At 43.1% G+C, this 20,364-nt stretch overlaps 1 protein-coding gene across 2 annotated transcripts in view; it reads right to left on the bottom strand.

The window, feature by feature from the left end:
• LOC308307097 (collagen alpha-1(XV) chain-like) overlaps positions 1 to 3,194 on the bottom strand; it is a 136,164-nt gene extending 132,970 nt beyond the window's left edge. For both annotated transcript variants that reach the window (XM_080752230.1, XM_080752231.1), the window contains exons 1-2: positions 2,875 to 3,194; positions 2,710 to 2,768 (exon numbers count right to left, since the gene is read on the bottom strand). In XM_080752230.1, the coding sequence (XP_080608356.1) occupies positions 2,710 to 2,768; positions 2,875 to 2,885 (70 nt within the window). In that variant the 5' untranslated portion in view covers positions 2,886 to 3,194. The remainder of the gene's footprint in view (positions 1 to 2,709; positions 2,769 to 2,874) is intronic.
• Positions 3,195 to 20,364: the final 17,170 nt, after the last annotated feature.

Raw genomic sequence — 20,364 nt, 5'->3', positions numbered from 1 at the left:
ATACGCGACCATCTACTTAACTGATAGCATTAATAACAGGGAAGATGTATGCCTCTATAAATCAGCACAGCTGCTCCTTGTTATTTGTGAGTGTTTGTCTTTTGTAATGGCGTTACTGGATCAAGGCCACTGTAAGAGTTATGTCATTTCTTATAAGCCGTTTTTTCCAGCATTCCCCAACTTCTACTCAGTCTCTGCTCATTCCTACCAAAAAAGGTTTTCCATGTCGTAAACTGGAGGCCGTGTTCTGCAAGACCTTTTTTTTTCTTCTACGTGCTGTTTTAATTCAAAATGTCAGCCTCTGACAATTAAGCTCCACGGGGCCGCATTAACTACAGAGACCCTGTAATTACATAACAGGGGGTCCAAAACAATGGTCCTTTTGTGACCCGGAGGTCTGCGTGTCATGGATAGGCCATGGCATCCACCACACGTGTGCAGTGCAAGCAAACACACACACACACACACACACACACACACGCACAAATGCATGCATACATGCACCCGCGAGCACACACACACACACACACACACACACACACACACACACACACACACACACACACACACACACACACACACACACACAGTCCAGATTCCATTCTGCGAGAAGTGCATGGATATAATGACCTGTCAGTCAAAGGTCTTGACAGACAACTAATGAGATAAAACATATGACTTCATGTGATGAACAGTGACCTTCAGCAGGCTACATCATCTCTCTCCTCATAATTATCAACCCCTGCTGTCCCCTCTACCTCCTCTGTCTCCATTTTGCTCTTTATATCAAGATATCTGGGGACCCCCACCTGAAAAGGTTTCGTGCCAAGGCAGGGAGCCCCAATCCATAAAGACATTTACCTCACTTTGAGAACCTCTACTACCAGTATTGATTGATTGAAGACTTTATTAGAAGTTTGCATAGGAAAAGGTACAGTTTCATGACAGTACAGTTCACTGGTACAAGGTAAACTAAAGGGAGATCCGAGTAAGCCTTTTGGCTTATTTACACAGGAAACCTTTATGTATCTCATATGACATTGAATGACAGACAGATAGAACACTATGCAGAGTATTATGCAATATCGTCAGGGAGAAAAACAGTGCATATATATATATATATATATATATATATATATATATATATATATATATATATATATATACTATATATATATATATATATATATATATATATATATATATATATAGTATAGAGTAGATATTTAAAATAGAAGGGTCTGGGGGAGTATATTACCACCTCTACTGTATCTCTCTCATTCTCCCTCCAACTGTCTATCACTCGTGGTCCTTTCTTTTTTCTTTTCTCTGTTTCACCCCCCAGGGAGTAGCCTATAGGCTGCCATTTACAGCATCAGCAGGCTGCTATTCAAATACAGGTAGGCTAATGTGAATGAAGTCAACTCAATGGAAGGACTTCCTCTGTCCTACTGTATAGCCCATGTGGCCAACTTCATACAATCATAAAAAGCAATTTGCGAGTACAATCTCCTGTCAGACAAAAGGCGTCCAAAATCAGCAGTGGTGACTGATGTCATTACGTCATCTGCACATTGCATGCCGCTACTGATTGTTGAAGTGTGTTAAGAAGAAGGAAACCCAGTCTGCGTGAACGTGGACCTGGTGGCGTCTTCGCCAGGAGTTGCAATAGCAATGGAACAGAAAATCCAGAGTTAATTGAGAACACATTGAACTCCCCTCATTGATCCCATTAATCACGGAAAAATCCACGCGAGCTGTTAAAACAAAGCAAGCGAGACCAGAAAGTGAGGAGGACATACCTAACAGTGTCCTTGATCCTAGCATGATCTACAAAAGCAAGCAGAAGGCAACTATTTTGTGTTTAAATTCCCCAGCAAAAAAAAAAAAAGAAAAAAAAATCAACGCTGATGGACTGTCCATTTCTGCAAGGTATTAGGCCTACCTTTAGCCCCTTCGACATTTTCAGTTGATAAACAAATTATTTTTGTCAAGTGAAAGCAAAGTCGGCCTATCCAGTATCTCATTTAGCCCAATAGTCACCAAATCCATCAAGTGTCTCCAACGCGTCATTCATACCGAGGCGCACCACTCAACAGCAGCCGTGTAATGACTGCGGTTTTACGCTCGCTATTGATGGATGAACGCTCTTTACGCACACATCCAGAAGCCTGTGTGTCTGCCACTGGGGACCACCACCACCACCACCACATAGGGCTCCAGTGGTTTAGGGATTCTCTGAGGTGAGGTGAAAGAAATGGACCTGAACGTCCAACAACGTCACAAAGTAAAAACCACCTTCGGACGTCCACGAGAATCAATCCTCTAGTCTAGCCTACTCTAAATTCTGCAGACGCAGTGTGAGCTGCGCGCAACAGTAGTAGTTGATGTCTCGGTGACTATTTCTGTGTGAAATCAATCCAAATGGCACCAAAAGTGCACAAGGTTGCAAGGCTCTCTAAATATCGAGTTAGTTGACACACTGATATAGGCGGCTTACATTTAATTTATCTCATTTTGCTTCTGTGGAAAACGCCAATTATTAACACTCCATCTCCATGAGTCCATGGATAAAAACCTTTGCGATCGGATCAATGAAACAGCTCAACAGCTCGTCGACAACTTGTCACAGCCAGAGCCATCACATGCAAATCATCCACAAGTTCACACCACAAGTTAGTTAGCCTACAACCGGTGCGGTTCACTTACCATAAAGCTGAGCAGATGAGCACAGGAGTAGAGATAATCCAAAGAACCACGGAGGCAAGCTGCAAATGGTGACACAAGCATAAAGTAAGCAAAAACACAAACAAAAACGAGCCTATAGACTGGAGACAAAAATACAAATCATGCGTGATGCATATCCTCATTTACCGTAAAGTCATCTTCGGCAATAAAAAGTTAGGTCCCTCACAAAGGTCCCCTTGTCCTAGAGGTAAGAAAGAGTTGGAGCCTGCTCTCACTCTCACTCACTCACTCACTCCGTTTTAGACAAATCTATCCCTGCTCCTCTCTCTCTTTCCCCCTCTCCTCTCTCTATCGGTCTCCCTGCACTGCCTGCGGTTCCTGACGAAACAAAGGCAGCTTCAGTGCTCCGGGACTCAAGCGACCCTCAAACTCTTGAAATCCGACTCCGAATCTTTCTCACCCACTCTCTCTCTCTCTCTCTGTGTGTATACTGGAGTGGACCACCGCTTTTCTAATTCAACCCTCCCCGCTGCTCGCTAGTCGCTACCCCAATACACATTAACACACTGGAGTTAAGCCCTCCTTTCTCGACCCACTGCTGACTTTGAGTTGGTTTGTCTCCCCTTCCTGAAGCAGGGGGAAAAAAGATGTTGCAGGCTCTGCTCCATATTTCCAATGCAATGTTTGGTTGTCAAGCACACATAGAGGAGGCAATAATTCACAAGGATATTATAAGTGTGAATATTAATACATGTCATGTTTTCAGGGTTTTCCCCCTAAAAAGCTGTATGACTGACTGACATCTGAGAATATATTATGCAATTACAATTTGTTTTCTCACAATAAAGTGAAGCACATTTTTAGATAGCTAGTTCTAACACCTTTTTGAATAAAACTAATTTATAATATTGATTTGATGCTCATACAACCTTATGAAGTATTTTGTTGTTAAATTCCATTGGGCTTGACCACACATGGACAAATAACATCATCAACTTGCAATGGGATTGTCTTGCTTGAGTAAAAGTTGAACTATTTCTAAAATAAATACAATATTTAAGGTGGGCAATATAATATAATGTATTAAGACATACCGTATAAGGCTATTAGCCAGGGATCATTTTAACATGAAAACAAATGCTCATATCACACAGCTTATTCAGTCATAAGTTCTTTGCATATCCAAAGAACCCATGACAACAACCCAATGACATTAATTAGAATGAACACATACATTCCCCGCAACGCATTCCCAATGCAAATGAGAACACAATAACACCACAATAACACAATAAACATGTGTGCCCACTAGCACCCCGAGACATGATGGGAAGGCCCTCCCCTGTCAAAAGCACACCCCGGGACGCCACACAGCATCCACCCGAGGGGTCTAGCTGTCCCCAGCGACCCACTCCTCCAATACAAAGCTGGTCCTTCTCTTCCATGCTCAGGGATCATGGTGTCCCATGGGATGAGGGTCATTCCGTGTGGAGAGCCTCTCACCCTTACCAATTGCACCCGGACCACTCCAGGCAGCTTCCCAAGTACAGAACACGGCCATGTCCATTTGCTGCCAAGCTTCAGTCGAACAGCCACACTGAGTTACCGGAGCAAAGTCCCGGAGCAATGTCCTCTCCCTTGTATTGGGAATCCTAGGCGCGTTTCTGGTGGGCCCCAGCCTTGGCAAGTACTTCCAGTTCGGTTCATGTGTCTCTCTCTGTCTCTCTTATGGGTGCACAACATAATCCACCCCGGCCTTACGCCGTAGTTTTGCTCAGGTGATGAGCAAAACACTAAAGGTCGGTTCACTGGGGTTCCTGGATTTCTTCTGAACATAATTACTGCTGGAGTGCAAAGTGCCGAATCCTGAAATGCGTTCCGGTTTGACTACATGACCAGGAAAAGGTGGCGGCTTAAGTCTTTTGCCGGCAGTCCGAGAGAGTGGCGGGCTGGGTGGTCAGGGTGCGACTGAACCACTCTACCAGTCCGTAGTGGTTCAGTCGCATCCCGAGTCGGGATGTAGGGGAGTAGTCCCTGTCTCCAACAGACCTCTTGGAGCATTTGAGCCTCGAAGTTGCGACCCTGATTGTTGGGGAGCTCCTCTCCTCAGGTGCACCAAACCTGCAGAAAACCTTGGCAACCGCCAGCTTCTCTGATGATAACTGAAGTCTGGTGTAGGACAGCGTACACCTCTCGCCTCTAGCCGGGGGTTTAACCCATTTAGACTGGGAACACATTATTACGTGCTTTAACTACTGAAAAATAGCAGATACAAGCGCACAGCATGGCACCAAGTGCCACACTGCGAGCTTGTAGATTTGCTATTTTTGAAAAATGTTGAAGATTTGTGCAAGTCTTTGAATATTTAAATCGTTCTAAGGTTTTTTGAAAAACCTGTTTCCCATCTCAGAATATTTAGTTCCAGGGACCCCCCAGAAGCAAAAAAAAAAAAAAAAACATGTACCGTAGGCCTATTCAAAGATTTGCACAAGATTGGCAGCCGCTCGTAACTGGTAAAAAATAAACCTAGCCTAGCCTTACCCTCCCCCTGACCCTTCTATTGTAAATATCTGTACATTTCTTGGCACTGTTTTTCTTTTTTTCCCCTTTTTTTTCTCTGATGATATCTACTGCATAGTACTGTGTTCTATCCATCTGTCATTCAATGTTATATGAGATACATAAAGGTTTCCTGTGTAAATAAGCCGAAAAGCTTACTAGGATCTCCTTTTACTGTCATGAAACTGTACCTTTCCTATGCAAACTTCTAATAAAGTCTTCAATCAATCAATCAATCAACCAGAAGTGATACTGCGGACAGGTACCGACCCAGCTCGGTACCTGGTTTAGGTATCGCTGTCCTGCTGCCGCTGCGATCCTTGGTTTGGATCAGTGGTTGTATGCAATGTATGGGTGTCCCACACAAAAAGATTAGGGTTGCACATGACACGACTAGTGGTGTTTCCCAAAACACAACACAAATAAATGGGTAAATGAACTCAAGACGGTGATATTAATCACAAGAAACACACCAATTCCCCCCAATATATTCCTGTAACAAATGACAACACAATAACGCAACAATAAAACAATAAACATGTGTACTCATGCTGAGGCATGCTGGGATGTCCTTTGTGTCCAATGAACGCAACAGGACCTGTTTTTACAGTGTGGCTCTGTAGGAGGTGAGCCATTAGTGTGTTTCTGTCTGTCTGCCTGTCTGTTTGTGTGTTTGTCTGGAACTAATCTCGCAAACAGTAGCATCCATCTTTCGCCAACTTTCTTGTGTATGCTGCCAGTAGACAAAACAGTGCATCCGTAATGTTTCCGCATATGTTTTATATATTTTTAATACTTGACTTAAATTTTAAAAGGATAGTCAAAGGAGTTTGGATCGGACTGAAACCTTGCCCATTTGCCCTATTCCAGGGATGCTACAATAAATTACCCAGTGGACAAACATTCAGACGTGCACAAAGCTTTATGGGCAAATATGGACACACCAACAAAACACATGCATTTACTTCCCAGTTCCCACACATACAAAAGACACTTATCCACCACTCTTAAACCCTATAGTCATTGAACGGGTTCCCAGGCGTCTGTCTTGGCCTCCTCCTTTTGTCCCTCTAGTCTAAACCAAATCTCTTCAAATAGCCAATTGTGTTTTGTTCAAGCTTCAAGGTTGTGCTTTATTGTTACATCTTGTGTACAGGTGCATATCGGCTATGTTTGACGAATGCTCACCTATTATTTATCGAACGTTCGCCTACCATGACATGCCCAGAGTCGGGATGCTGGGGTTCATGTGATTATTAATACTGTGCACCTTCCAACATACAGACAGACCCACACACTCAGCAGTGTAGTCCCAGGAGCCAGGGTGGTGCAGGGAGAACTGATAAAAGATGTGTGCAGACATTCTCTCTGACAGGCCAGACAGATAGGAGGCAGCCTGGGAGTGATGCTGTGAGAGAGGCCACATACCAACGATAAGACCTCCACACGTAAAATACAGAACAAACAAAATGCGACTAACTACCTCCTAGATAGTACATCTGGCAATGCTTAATTAAACCTTAACTTATGATTTATTTTCCAGTAGAAACCTTTTGTGTCCAAAATCTAAAAAAAAGTTGACTAAAGGAAAAACAGACGATCTACAGGTCGTGAGCTTGAAATCGTCAACACTCTTGAATGATGAAGTAGTAGGGCATTCATTTATAGAAAAAAGTTGAAATGTGGAGAGGTTTCTGACTGACAGCAATGATATACAAAATAATAACATACAATTCTCAGAAATCTTTAACCGGTTAAACCCTATATTGGCCTACAGCAGGGGTCCTCAACAGGGGGTCCGGGACCCCTAGTGGTTCCTCAGAGTTACTACAGGGGGTCCTCCAAATCTTTGAGTGATAGAAAGTTTTTTTTCTCCTTTTTATAACATGAACCCTAGCGTCCATATTCTGAGAACTTTAGCCAAAAATAGCTGATCTACAAGCTCACAATGCCTCACATTGCCAGCTTGTAGATTGCCTATTTTCGGCAAAGAGCTTTGATGTAGAGGGGAAAAGTACAGAGTGAAAGGTCAAGTTTATTAAGTATTGACGGTTCCAGTGGTTAAATATCTGAAAACACAAATTGACATGAATCCAAAATACACTGACGATTGTGCTGTCAAACAATGAAACTATACGGAATCTATGAACAGGTTGTGGGGGTGACATGGGGTTCCTGCTTCATCTCTCTCTAAACCAAGGGTTCCTTGACCTGAAAACGTTGCAGACCCCTGGCCTACAGTATATGACACTTTATGTCAAATAGTGAAAACATCACATCTACAATCTCACAACGTGCTGTGGTGTTATTTTCACTGAATATTTGCTTATCGTGACATGCCCGGAATAGGGGACGCTAGGTTTCATGTGGTTCAAGTTAACAGTGTCATTACTAAATGTCACAATTTTACACATGTGTTACATGTTATGGTAAAGGTCAAGTATGTGACTTTGCCCAGCGTTTACGTAACAAAACAAAAAATACCAATCATTTCCCTCTATCCCAGCAGTTGTGGTGTTTACCTGCAGAAACACACTGCCCTCTCACTGTTTCTCAACGTTTTTGCACTAACAAAAGAGAAACAGCAAAAACATCAAAATACAGCGAGAGGGAAAAGTGTTTCTTGGTTTCTTATGTTTGTACGAGCCTTTCAATTTCAACTTCAAGCTGCTAACACTTCCGCTCGAACCGTCTGATTGTTGTGGTGTTCCTGTAGCCTAGTGTTTCTGCTCTCTGAGAGTGTCCAGTCTATTGTTTGTCAGACAGCGTCTGTCATGTCCTGGCCTGATAGCTGAGATGCACTTCAGCACCACCTCTTTTGAAGCCAGGACCGGAGTGTTGAAGTGAGACCCTGGAAGAGCCCAGCTAGACATAGAATCACCATGAGTAGAACTGGTAGACGCTCTCACATTTCAACATTTGCAGTAGAGTTATATAGAGACAGGAAAGGGAAGACGGAAAAGGGGGAAATCAAATGCATGATCTTGAGAGAAAGAGCAAGAGATAGAGATAATTACCAGACAATCAGGCTTGTAAATGATCAGAGCAGGGAAAAACTAAACATATTCCATAAATATAATGTACCCATACCCAAGATGTAAGTAACCTTGAACCTTTTGTCATAATTATAGTTCATCTTCTTGCTATAACGCAGTTGCATGCCTGTTCTACTTAATGGTTTTCTGTGTGAGTCAGGGCCATCTGACAGAGACATCACCAGACGAGACCCGCTTTCAACTGCTGGAGTTGCCAAAACAACGGCAAGACATCACAAAATGTCATGCCTATCACGAACATGATTCACCCAAAACAGCAAGAAGACAAAAGACAGCTGTTAGGTTGTGTTTTGGGAGCAGTACATTTGGTTCAATGTTCAGTAGCAAAGTTAAAAGTTGCAAAAAACAGCAACTCCATCAAAAACCAACTGTGAAAGAAATACTCTCCCGCATGTTATCATGTTTCACTTAGCACACATTCACTGCAAAGCACGCAGTCCATAATCTAGCTTGACCGACGCTGGTTTTGACACACGTTCAAGTGAGAGAATTGTGGGTTTTCTGTTATGTGGGCTGCCCAGAAAAACTTCATCCAGAACACCCACAAGCAGACCTCTGGGCACTAGGTGAATGAACTGCAGATCTCCATAGCAGCCTGTGTTTGTAGGGATAAACAGAAGATCTGACCTTCCAAAATGAAGAGAGTCAAGTCAAGTCAACCTTTATTTATATAGCACATTTCGCACATAAAATGCAGCACACTATTTCACAGGAAATAAAACATGACAACAGAGAGATGGAGAGAGAGAGGACAAGGCATTGAGAAAGAAATAGGGACGAGGGACGGCTAAAGAGGAACAAGAGACAGAATTGAGCCAAAGACGATTATGCACAAACTTGATGACAGACGGCGAGCGAGGGAGACAGACAAAACAGTATGACAGACAGACATGGATCCAGAGAACAAGGGAGAGAATCAGATGAACACTAGAGACAGAAATGCATCCAGAATGAGAGGGAGACTGAAAGAAAAGGAACTGGGCTCCACCAGACCCTGGGTGAATGGCTGTAGATTACAGGGGTCCAGTGGAGAGGTCTAGTGTGACTCCATATGATACCAACGTATCAACACCGCTCCTCGGCTAAGAGCCGTGGGAACCAGCCGGCAGCGCCACTCCAGCTGGCATTGAAACACACAAGAGTACGCAAAAGGCAACGCAAGGACACGCCTGACCGACTCTGCCAGGGACATTTCAGTATAAGGGATTTTCCCACCTTGAAACTACAACATGCGGTGACTGGCGACCATATGGCCAGCTACTACTTTGTGTATGAAAGTTGGTCTATTACACAGTGGTTCTCAAAGTGGAGTCTGTGATCCTCGAGGGTGCTTCAAAATGGACCCTTAGGTGTAGTGTCGTGTAGTGTGGTGCTAGAGCTGCAGTCGAAAAGGGGCTTCACAGGTCTGTAACATTTTGTACAGGCTCAGAGTTATGGGAGTCCTTGAAATTCAAAAGGTTGAGAACCACTACACTACAGTATCTGTTATAATAGTCAGGGAATATCTTCAGAAATAGTGTCAAATCCTGGAATAAATTCCTTACCAAAAGATTTCTTCACCAATGCCCCACAAAAATATGGTTTGGTGATGAGTCATCACTTTTCACAGTTTTGTCGGAGCCGCCTTTACCCCAAGGAATGTTTTTCGTGCAAAACAAATGCTTGCAATGGATTCAGAATCATGAAAAACCCCTAGTTTGACCCCACACATACTACTTGAAGCATATTTATTTTGGTGTGTTTTGTCCTGTATAGTTAATTTACTGTAATAGGATCCCAACTTTCATCAGCTGTAACGGATTCTCCTAGGGAAACTGAATTTCAGTCTTTGTGAGATGTGTTACTAGACACCTTTACAGACACATTGGTGAAGAAATCCTTTGGTAAGGAATTTATTCCAGGACTTTATAAGATATCCCCTGACTATAACGCTAATGATGACTCACCTGCCATGGCCTCAGGAGCTTCTTGTGTGCTGTATGTAGTGGATGGGAATGTTGTGACGGTGCCAAAGCTCCCAGATGCACCATGAAGACAAGCTCAGGAGATAAAAGATAGTAAGAGTTATCAGTTAATGAGTTAATTAGGCCAAAGTGGAGGTGAGAGGAGATGAACTGCGACCACTATAGCAGAATGACACCTGAATGTAGCCTCCTGGAGGCAGGCAGGTGTGGCGGAGAGAGTCGCAGCCCCAGCCTGAAGCCTCAAAAGTCTAGTATCTGCCCTCATTCCATAGGGATATCCCTTTGGAGTAATGGTTAAGATATTGGACTTTCATGCGGGAGACCCGGGTTCGAAGCCGGGTGGGGAGGTTTGGATCACCTCCGTTACATTGGTGCTGTGACCCGGATCCGGGTTTCCCCGTAGGAGGAGGTCAAAGGGGGGTGAATGTGGCGGAGAGAGTCGCAGCCCCAGCCTGAAGCCTCAAAAGTCTAGTATCTGCCCTCATTCCATAGGGATATCCCTTTGGAGTAATGGTTAAGATATTGGACTTTCATGCGGGAGACCCGGGTTCCGTTACACAGGCAGGCACACACAGTACTCCAAACTACCAAACAGTACTCCAAACTGTGTGTGTGTGTGTGTGTGTGTGTGTGTGTGTGTGTGTGTGTGTGTGTGTGTGTGTGTGTGTGTGTGTGTTAAATAATTGCACATTTTCCAAAAAGCTTTATACCCATATACAGTACAGTATAACACGTATATAACGACAAAATGTGGCATAGCTCTTTTTACACAATGCTGTACCCCCCTCCAACTGTATATACCGGTATGTTACCCTTTTTCAACCGTTTTTATTATATTTTGACACTTGCGTTGGTAATGTAAACGTATGTTTTCTCATGCCAATTGTCAAATTTAAATGTAATTGTGTGTGTGTGTGTGTGTGTGTGTGTGTGTTGTGTGTGTGTGTGTGTGTGAGTGTGTGTGTGTGTGTGTGTGTGTGTGTGTCTCTCTCTCTGTTGTGTGTGTGTGTGTGTGTGTGTGTGTGTGTGGGTGTGTGTGTGTGTGTGTGTAGTTTCCCTAGGTCACAAGTTTTGAGTCCCAGTGTGTCCATCATCAGCCATGTGCCCTTTAGCAAGGCAGTGGAGCGTTATCAACACGGCAATTTAAGTGACTTTTGGATAAGAGCACCGGAGAAATGCTTCAAATGTGAAGTGGTGAATGAAGCAGAAAGTTCAAAGTACTTGACCTATTACTCTGTACTTAGTCTACTCTTTTCCCCCTCTACACGAAACCTCTTTGACGAAAATTGCCGATCTTCAAGCTAACAACCTCGCTCGACGCTGATGTGAGCGTTGTAGTTGTTTAAGCTAAAGTTCTCAGTAACTTGGAATGCTAGGAATGAAGGAGGAAGAGGATGGGATGGAGGAAGGGGAGATGAGGTGGAGGGACGTCAGCCAGTCCGGTGAGGGGGATGAAGGATTCCAGGGGTCGGGGTCTGGAGCGAAGCCCTGAATCTGTCCATCAAGCATGAAGTTGATGTCATTTGACTACCCATGGGAGGAGTTGTTTTCAGGTGAGATCAAATCAGGTGAGTGGTGCAGAGATGTTATCAAATGAGATTGTAATTAGCTTGAGTGGGTGAGATTGTTATCAGGTGAGATTGGAATCAGGTGTTCCCTCCTGAACAACATACTTTCGTTCATACTAATGAACTGAAGGATTCGAGATCATCTTAACCGACCTCCAAAAACACTACGCACACGACACACACACACACACACACAGGCAGTGGTGGCGTTTGTGTTATTGATCATAGCCATATAGCTCTCTTTGGCCTAAGCCTCATGTCTCCTCTTATTGATAGACTTCACATCCATTCCTCCGCTCACCGTTGACTGACAGGGACCCCCCAGTCCATGGGTCTGGAGAGTGGTGTTATGAAGCGACTTCACAAAGCCTGGGTTATGGGGGGGTGGGGGTGGTGGTGTTGCGGGGTCAGAGGTTATGTTTCGCCTGTCAGGGTTGGAATGGTGGTGTGGAGTGCCGGGGGATCAAAATAGGCCCCAGGCCTCTACTGGTCTAAAAGCTAAAAGATCTAACAAGTGCTACTGTTTTTTAGGTTGTTTTTTTAAGAGACACTCTGGGATATATAGTGGTGAATGAAGGTGTTAAAGGACCACCCATTTTCAACCTAACTACTCATATACTGTAATTAGTCCTCACTAATCCTCATTAATACTGTAGATCAGGGGTCTTCAACAGGGGGTCCAGGACCCCTAGGGGGTTCTCAGAGTTACTACAGAGGGTCCTCAAAATATTTGTGTGATAGAAACCTTTTTTGCCTTCTTTTTATATTAACCACTTGAACCCTAGCGTCCATATTCGGAGCTCACAATGCCTCGCGTTGCGAGGCGTTGTGTGAGCTTGTAGATCGGCTATTTTTGGCAAAGAGGTTTGGATGTAGAGGGGAAAAAATAGCAGACTAAATACAGAGTGAAAGGTCCAAGTTTATTAAGTATTGAATGATGGTTCAAGTGGATAAATATCTGATAACACAATTGACATGTATCCAAGAATACACAAATATACTACTGATGATCGTACTGTCAAGCAATGAAAACTATATGGAATCTATGAAAAAAGGTTATGCTTCATCTCTCTCTCAACCAAAAGGGTCCTTGGCCTGAAAACGTTGAAGACCCCTGCTGTAGATGGCTCAACTTTTTCTATTTCAGCATGCTAACTTTTCAAGAAGAGAAAGGCTGTAGTTTCTACTAGCTATTAACAAAAAAATCTGTCAAGGTTTCAATGAAAAAAGACCATAACTTTTTATTGACATTAATTTATTTTTATAGTTATATTATTATCAATAAGATAGTGTTTTGACAATTATTTGGGGGCCCACTTGCAATATCCATCGGCTGCCCACCCAGCGGGGCCCCCGTCCGCAGGTTGCGGTTCGCAGTTCGCTGGTTTAAAAGGAGGGTGAAATCCCATTCCATCCCATCCATTCAGATGCTGTCCAAAGTGCTCTCATATAAAACTTTGGGCCAGAATTGTTACCTAATTACTTGAAGGGTTTCTTTGCGTGAAACTCCTAGAGTGCATCCACCATTGGTTCACATCAGGCCTTTTCTCCCCAGCTGGACAGCTGTCTGGCCAAAGCCTAATAGCAGCGGCTGCATCGCGCCTTATTGACCGTGAAAAGCGGCCCGAGGAAAAACGGATCCACTGAGGATTGGATGACCTCAGCTGGCCCCTATAGTCTACTCTACACACACAGAGTCCGCTCCCTGTGGCTGAGGGAAAGACCTATCGGCTTGGCATAACAATACATAATCCAATTACAGCTCTATCATAATGTTAACAATAACAACGTTTATGTATTTAGAACTCACCTAAAAGCAACGTTTACACAGTACTTCAAAAATGCCAGTAAAATACATCTATGAAGGAAACACTATTATATGTCTTGATTTGAAAATGTATGCTTATTATGCTGTGCTTAACATACTACACATATTTGAAGACATAAAATATGACATTCTATGAAACGTGTAACGGAATAATTACAGATAAGGTTTAATTGCTTGACATGGAATGGTAATAACATCATCTTATTCCGAGGTCATGTTACATTGATGGCAACAGTGACACTGTGCAAAAAGAAGTGGAAAGAATAAACACATCTATAAAGACTAAACAGATGTATTAACTACATTATTATTATTTTTCATTTTTATTTTTTTGCATGTGACACCCCGAACAGTGGTGGGTCGGTCCGGTCAGAAAACGCCCGGGTCGCTCTTGGTTTCCAGTCCGCGCCGCGCCTCAGAGTTAATGTCCCGTTTAGGAAGTTTCCCCCCAACAGCCATAAACCTGTCATTAATGGATCCAGCACCCCAAGCCTTGTTTATGTTTGTTGGCTAGCGTGTGTGTGCTTTTAAATAAATAAGCCGAAGTTGTGATCTATAAAAATATTATTCATGACAGTGATTATTTATTTACATATATCATGTAGATGTATTTTCTCCCAACAAAATGTTAACACAGTTTTCTTATCATTGCAAGGTTAATGAATGTAGGTTAACACTGTTATTGTTATATAGTTCCATCAGTGCTATGTAAATATGAGTCATGTACTCAGAGCGTCAATTGGGTATGGCAAGGTATGGCAGCTGCCATACCTTGGCACCAGGGGAAAGAAATAAAATAAAACTTCTTAAAATAAATTCACAAATGTCTCTATGACTATATGTTGATTATTCTGTTATTAAATCACTTTAAACTAACTACAATGTATCGCTTTCACCAGGTATTCTCTAGCCTAGTAAACTAAATTCCTCCTGCCTTCTGAATCGAATGGTTTACGAGGCTAGGTATTCTCCACAACACTTGTATCCCCACTATCTTAACAAAATGGTGTGTCCCCCAGTTCAGTAGGTCAGCACAGGTGCAATGTATTATTGTTAATTATCAGCAGCAGGCACATTTTTTCAAGTGTGGCACACTTGTTTACTTGTCCCTGCGGTAAAATCTACTACTTACCTGTTGCTAACGTATGGCAACATGACTGGTGTCATGCCAGCGACCATGTCATGTTGCCATACCTTACCTTTTGCTGAACTGACGCCACTGCATGTACTGTATGGTCAGAGGACATTGGTTTATCAATGTGGTCCATGATGAGGTGTGGAGTGAATGGGAGTTGTAGTGAGTTTGGCACTGACTGTAGTGGTCAGCATCAGTCATTGCTTTGGAAGGCTCCACTGAAATACACTTATTTATTAACAGGTGCCCATGAAGGATGAGGTAGTTAGGTCATGCAGTTTGCTTTGTTCTTATTATTAAGAGTTGATTGCTCCCCATTGTAGGATCAATCAACTTGTGCATTTATCAATTATTTGCTTATAAATGGAATAGCAGAATCATTAGATGTCATATCAAACAGGGTGTGGACAAAGTTGCAAACAAGATATATCACATTTAATCAGCACAAACCTATAAAAAATATAAATGAGTGTCTGTGACGAAGATCAATATTTTTAAAGGAGAGTTCACTATATCACCAATATTGCAGTTCAGTAGGCTATATGAAGACAGTCATCTCTCACAAGTGTATAATTATTTCCATGTTTTGGAATTTTGAGAAATTCCATTTGTACACTTGACTGTCACTGTGATTGAACCCCAACAGTGAACAGATATCAGTCAGGAGAAGATGTTGAGTTAGTATCCTCGGTATCCAGGCATTTCAATTGAGTTAGAGACAGTGCTTTTCCAACTTATACACTTCTGTTTTCCATCTGGTAAAGTGGCTTTTGATCCCAGCACAAAAATCCGGTCCACCCACTGTTAAGACTATTGGCCACTGGTCCATTGTCCAAGGTCTGAGCGGACATTCTGGACGCGAGGAGACTAGTATTTACGAGCCAAAGCTTAGCGTCGGCGAAGCAAGCCCTACAAGAGATGGCCAGGTAGTCAGATGTCAGAACCAGACATACTCTACACACACACACACACGCACGCACGCACGCACGCACGCACGCACGCACGCACGCACGCACGCACGCACGCACACACACGCACACGCACACGCTCGCACACGCACACGCACACGCACACGCACACACACACACACACACACACACACACACACACACACACACACACACACACACACACACTTCCTCCGACCCCTTTACTGAGTTTTGAGTTCCATGTGCTCTTTCAGTTTGTACCAGAGCGATGTCTTGAGTTTTCCAACCAGAATGTCAGAAAGAAAATAGAAACAATGATCTATTTGATCTAAGGTGTCAGGTATTTTCTCCAGCACACTGTACACAAGGATGGGATATAGGGTAGGATCTCTCTCCCATGACCACCCACCGCTCATGGAACCTGTGAGGTAATTGGTTCATCATGTACTCGGCTGGAAAACATAAATATGTCAACGAGCATTCTGACGAGCTCGCAATTAAGCTAGCGTGGGTCTGACATCTGAGGAAATGCAAATGAAGTTACGCAGCCATCATCCAATACACAGCATGCGAAGGCCTTGTACAGGTCAGGATGGAGGGATCATTGCGGTTGTCAAGGTGAATAAACAAATACTGAATTAGGTTGAATTTGAGTTCTCAACGGGCCTGGAAATGAAGGCCCGGCCCTAACTGGGCCGGCCCGAGGCTACTTAGCATACATGTTAGGCCCTACCACGTCTGAAAACGTCGGGTCGAGTGGTCGGGTTTGGGAAGAATTTGAGAACTATATCACAGAGGAAAAGTAATAAAACTAGTAAGACACCTCAGGGTGACTTGCGACCTCATGTTGACATGCGACCTCGCCCTTCCATCTGGCCAACCACAGCGTTTCTCTGACGATTCTAGTTGTTGTCATTCTGGGGGGAGTTTGTTCATGTTTTTGTGAGGGTATCAACCCTAGGAGACACAGGGAGAACATGCAAACTCCACACAGAAAGGCCCTATCGCCAACCCCACCTAGGGTGTGGGCGCTGATGACGTGGAGGGAGGAACACGCCGCCCATATATGTCCTTAATATTAATAACATAATATCCTTAATAATGTCCTTAATATTGACAATATAGGAATCTCCATATATGGGCATAAAACATACGTAAATAATGCCAAGCAGGGCCTTGGTGAGTTAGGGCCTTGGTTTGATGCCTGTGGATCTCCATATATGGGCATAAGGCGGTACCCTAACATTCTCATTTTCGGCCTGGGATTTATGACATCAGAAATCTCCATGTATGGGCATAAAAGGTTTTTTTCTTTTTCTGGGAATGACCATATATGGACTTTTTATTGTATTTTATCCTTTATTAATAATAATATCCATATACATACAATATATGTTATGCCCATACATGGAGATGGGCATGAAAAAAACGTACGTTAATTAGTAATGCCAAGCAGGGCCTTGGTGAGTTAGGGCCTTGGTTTGATTCCTCTGGATCTCCATATATGGTACCCTAACGTTCTAATTTTCGACCTGGAATTTATGACATCAGAAATCTCCATGCATGGACATAAAAGGTTTTTTCTTTTTCTGGGAATGACCATATATGGACTTTTATACCCTGAGAAATCTCGTAGCTTGTCTGACTGTCAGTACAGGAAGTGATGTCACGTGACATCCTTTTTATGCCCATATATGAGTCATTCTGTACCACATCACTGTGACTCACTGACATCACACTGACATCACTTCCTGTACAGCCGGACGGACGGACAGACAGACAGACAGACAGACAGACAGACAGACAGACAGACAGTCAGACAGACAGACAGACAGACAGACAGACAGACAGACAGACAGACAGACAGACAGACAAGCGACAAGGTTTTTCAGGGTATAATGCGACCTTCGGTCGCAATAATACAAAAATAACATTTATTTTTTTCATTGAGCGCGAAGCCCTACCCGGCCCGACTAATTAGAATATCCTACCCTACCCCAAATGTCGGGTCGGGTTCGGGTTCAGAATTTGAGAACTATAGGTTGAATTTGTGTATTTAAACATTTATATATCAGTTTTCCTTAAAAACTATTATTCATAGGATTTGAAACGAGACACTTGAGTTGCTCTGACCGACATGAAATTCATGTGGCATAAACTTTTCTCTAGGTACAATTTAGGCATTTAGCAGACACTATTATCAAGAGCAAGAACTTGTGTAGTGCCTCAGTAAACTAGGATCACAGTCTACACAATATACTATCAAAATAATAACCTTAGTACATTATATGGAAGTAACAAAAACGACTTGTGCAGTTCTCTACCAGGGCATTCTATAACACAGGGGTTTTCAAAGTGGGTGACGGGGCACCCTGGGGTGCCGTGACGGCAGTCCAGGGGTGCCGCGAGATAATTTGATAATATTTGGAATTTATTTGCACACTTGAAAAAATATTTAGCCATTTACCAAAATGGCTATTATCTCAATGTTTTCCTCGCAACATAATCACTAAAATATCATTACTGTCTGGCAGAAACCTCAAAACTAGTGAAAACAGCCGATCTACAAGCACACAACGCCTCGCATCGCGAGGCGTTGTGTGCTTGTAGATCGGCTGTTTTCACTAGTTTAGTACATTTTTAGATCATAAATACAAAACGGATGGTTTTGGACATACAAGGTTTCCACCCGACATCGACGATATGCTATAAAAATATAAGGTGCTGGGAGTGAAAATTATAATGTAGGGGTGCCTCGGATTAAAAAAAAATATTCATGGGGTGCCCTGAGACAAAAAAGTTTGGGAACCCCTGCTATAACAGACAGAGCCCAGCATGAAACTCATCAACTAAAACCAGATGAAACACATTCCAAAGTGAACACAGTGTACTGATTACTAAGAAAATAACAGGATAATGCTACTGTACATTTGGTGGATTTATACTAGGTTGCACGACATCGGCGAGCAGCTAAGTATAAATCATATTTAAAGGCCAAGTCTGGATATGCAGTCCAAAAAGGAGATGAAAAACACTATGAGATAATGGAGATGAAGCACAAAGAGATGTACGGGTGAATGTCTGTAGCACATATTGTGCATGAACACGTAACAGAGAAGACATGCAAGCTCAAACTCTGTGATTACAGCATAACACAGTTGTTCGCAATGCAAACCCCAAACCCCAACAGCCAGGCTGGGAGAAAAAAAGAAAAGAAACTATGCATCTGACCACAGACCCCATAACTGCACAAATAGAACCAAATGGATCCCTAAGAGTCCATTTGGTTCCATTTGTACACTCACTCAGAGTTACATATCGGTAAGGGGTTATAAAAAGCTATAATGTTTTTCCTTCTCCTGGGGAAGAAGAAGTTGGACACATTTACATATAGCCAGGCACGTGCACACATAGACATCAAAGGGGGCTTGAGCCGCTGCCCTTTTATCCGTCTGTAAAAAGTGCCCTCTCCATCTCCAGATCATGAATGCAGTTTTCACTATGGTGAAAGAAATGCAAATGCCCTCTTTCCATGCCATACCTGAAGGTGGTATTTGCCTTATTCAACTCTCCTGAACCAGAATGCAGTATCTTATGTTGAAAGAATTGCCCTCTGTGTGTAGAGATCCATGCTGTACGCCACATCTCCAGTATTGACTTGATTATGCTTAGTTCAGTGTGGTATCAAGCACCGAAAATAGCCGACCTCCAAGCTCACAACGTGTCGCAGCACGGCGTGTTGTGAGCTTGGAGGTCTGCCATTTTCGATATTTTCACCAAAAGGCCCTTTTAGAAATTTCAGCCCCAAGCCTCTCTCACATTCTCTGCACGTCCCTGCATATAGCCAATATCGAGATAATAAACTCAGACAAATACAGACGTTCTGTACATACAGTAGGCCTCATTTTGTTTCACGTATAGCAAACGTGTACAGTATGAAAAAAACGAATCCGGAGGATGTGATTATAGCTTTCCCGTTGAAAGCAATGAACGTCTTGACCCTGACACCCCCCCCCCCCCCCTCCACATAAACTGTTTACAAAAAGTTGGCAGTGACGCACAAAAAACATTTTTAAATCAAGTTTAAAGGCTGAAAAACAGCCCCAAGATATTCCACACGGATCATGTGTAATGGCTTCAATCTCGTTGGCAGATAGATGATACGCTATGTGAGGGAGCCCTGAAGTGAATATGTTTCCCTGTGCTGCTGAATGAAATGTGCCAGCGGTGCGGGCCAGCGGGGTGAAGAAGCTGACCACATCTGCTTGTTTACCTGCCTGGTTTTCTTTAGCAGCGTCTGTGGAACGGATGAATGTTGCAAAGCAATTCCCCCGGCCAGGGACGGTGGGGCTGTCAGCAAAGCTATCCGGGCAGGCAGTCAAAGTCCTAACACGCGCTCACGCAGTGCACGCACGCACACAAACACTTGTATTACAACAGTACTTGTGAGGATATCAACATTTCAGGACGACCATTTTATAATATTTAGGCTTTTTTTTTTTTTTTTTGCATAAGCATAAGCACATACACACAAACAACTGAAAACTGCTATTTGGTTATAAAGTTCATCCTCTCTGGACCTATGTGTGCCTACTATATGAGCCACTGAGCCAGCCAAGCTTGTGTGGGCATCACCC

The sequence above is a fragment of the Nannobrachium achirus genome (genome assembly GCF_963921795.1).
Source record: "Nannobrachium achirus genome assembly, chromosome: 21".
Classification (NCBI taxonomy): domain Eukaryota; kingdom Metazoa; phylum Chordata; class Actinopteri; order Myctophiformes; family Myctophidae; genus Nannobrachium; species Nannobrachium achirus.
Note: the sequence above shows the minus strand (reverse complement) of the source record. Positions and strands in the feature narration are given on the sequence as shown.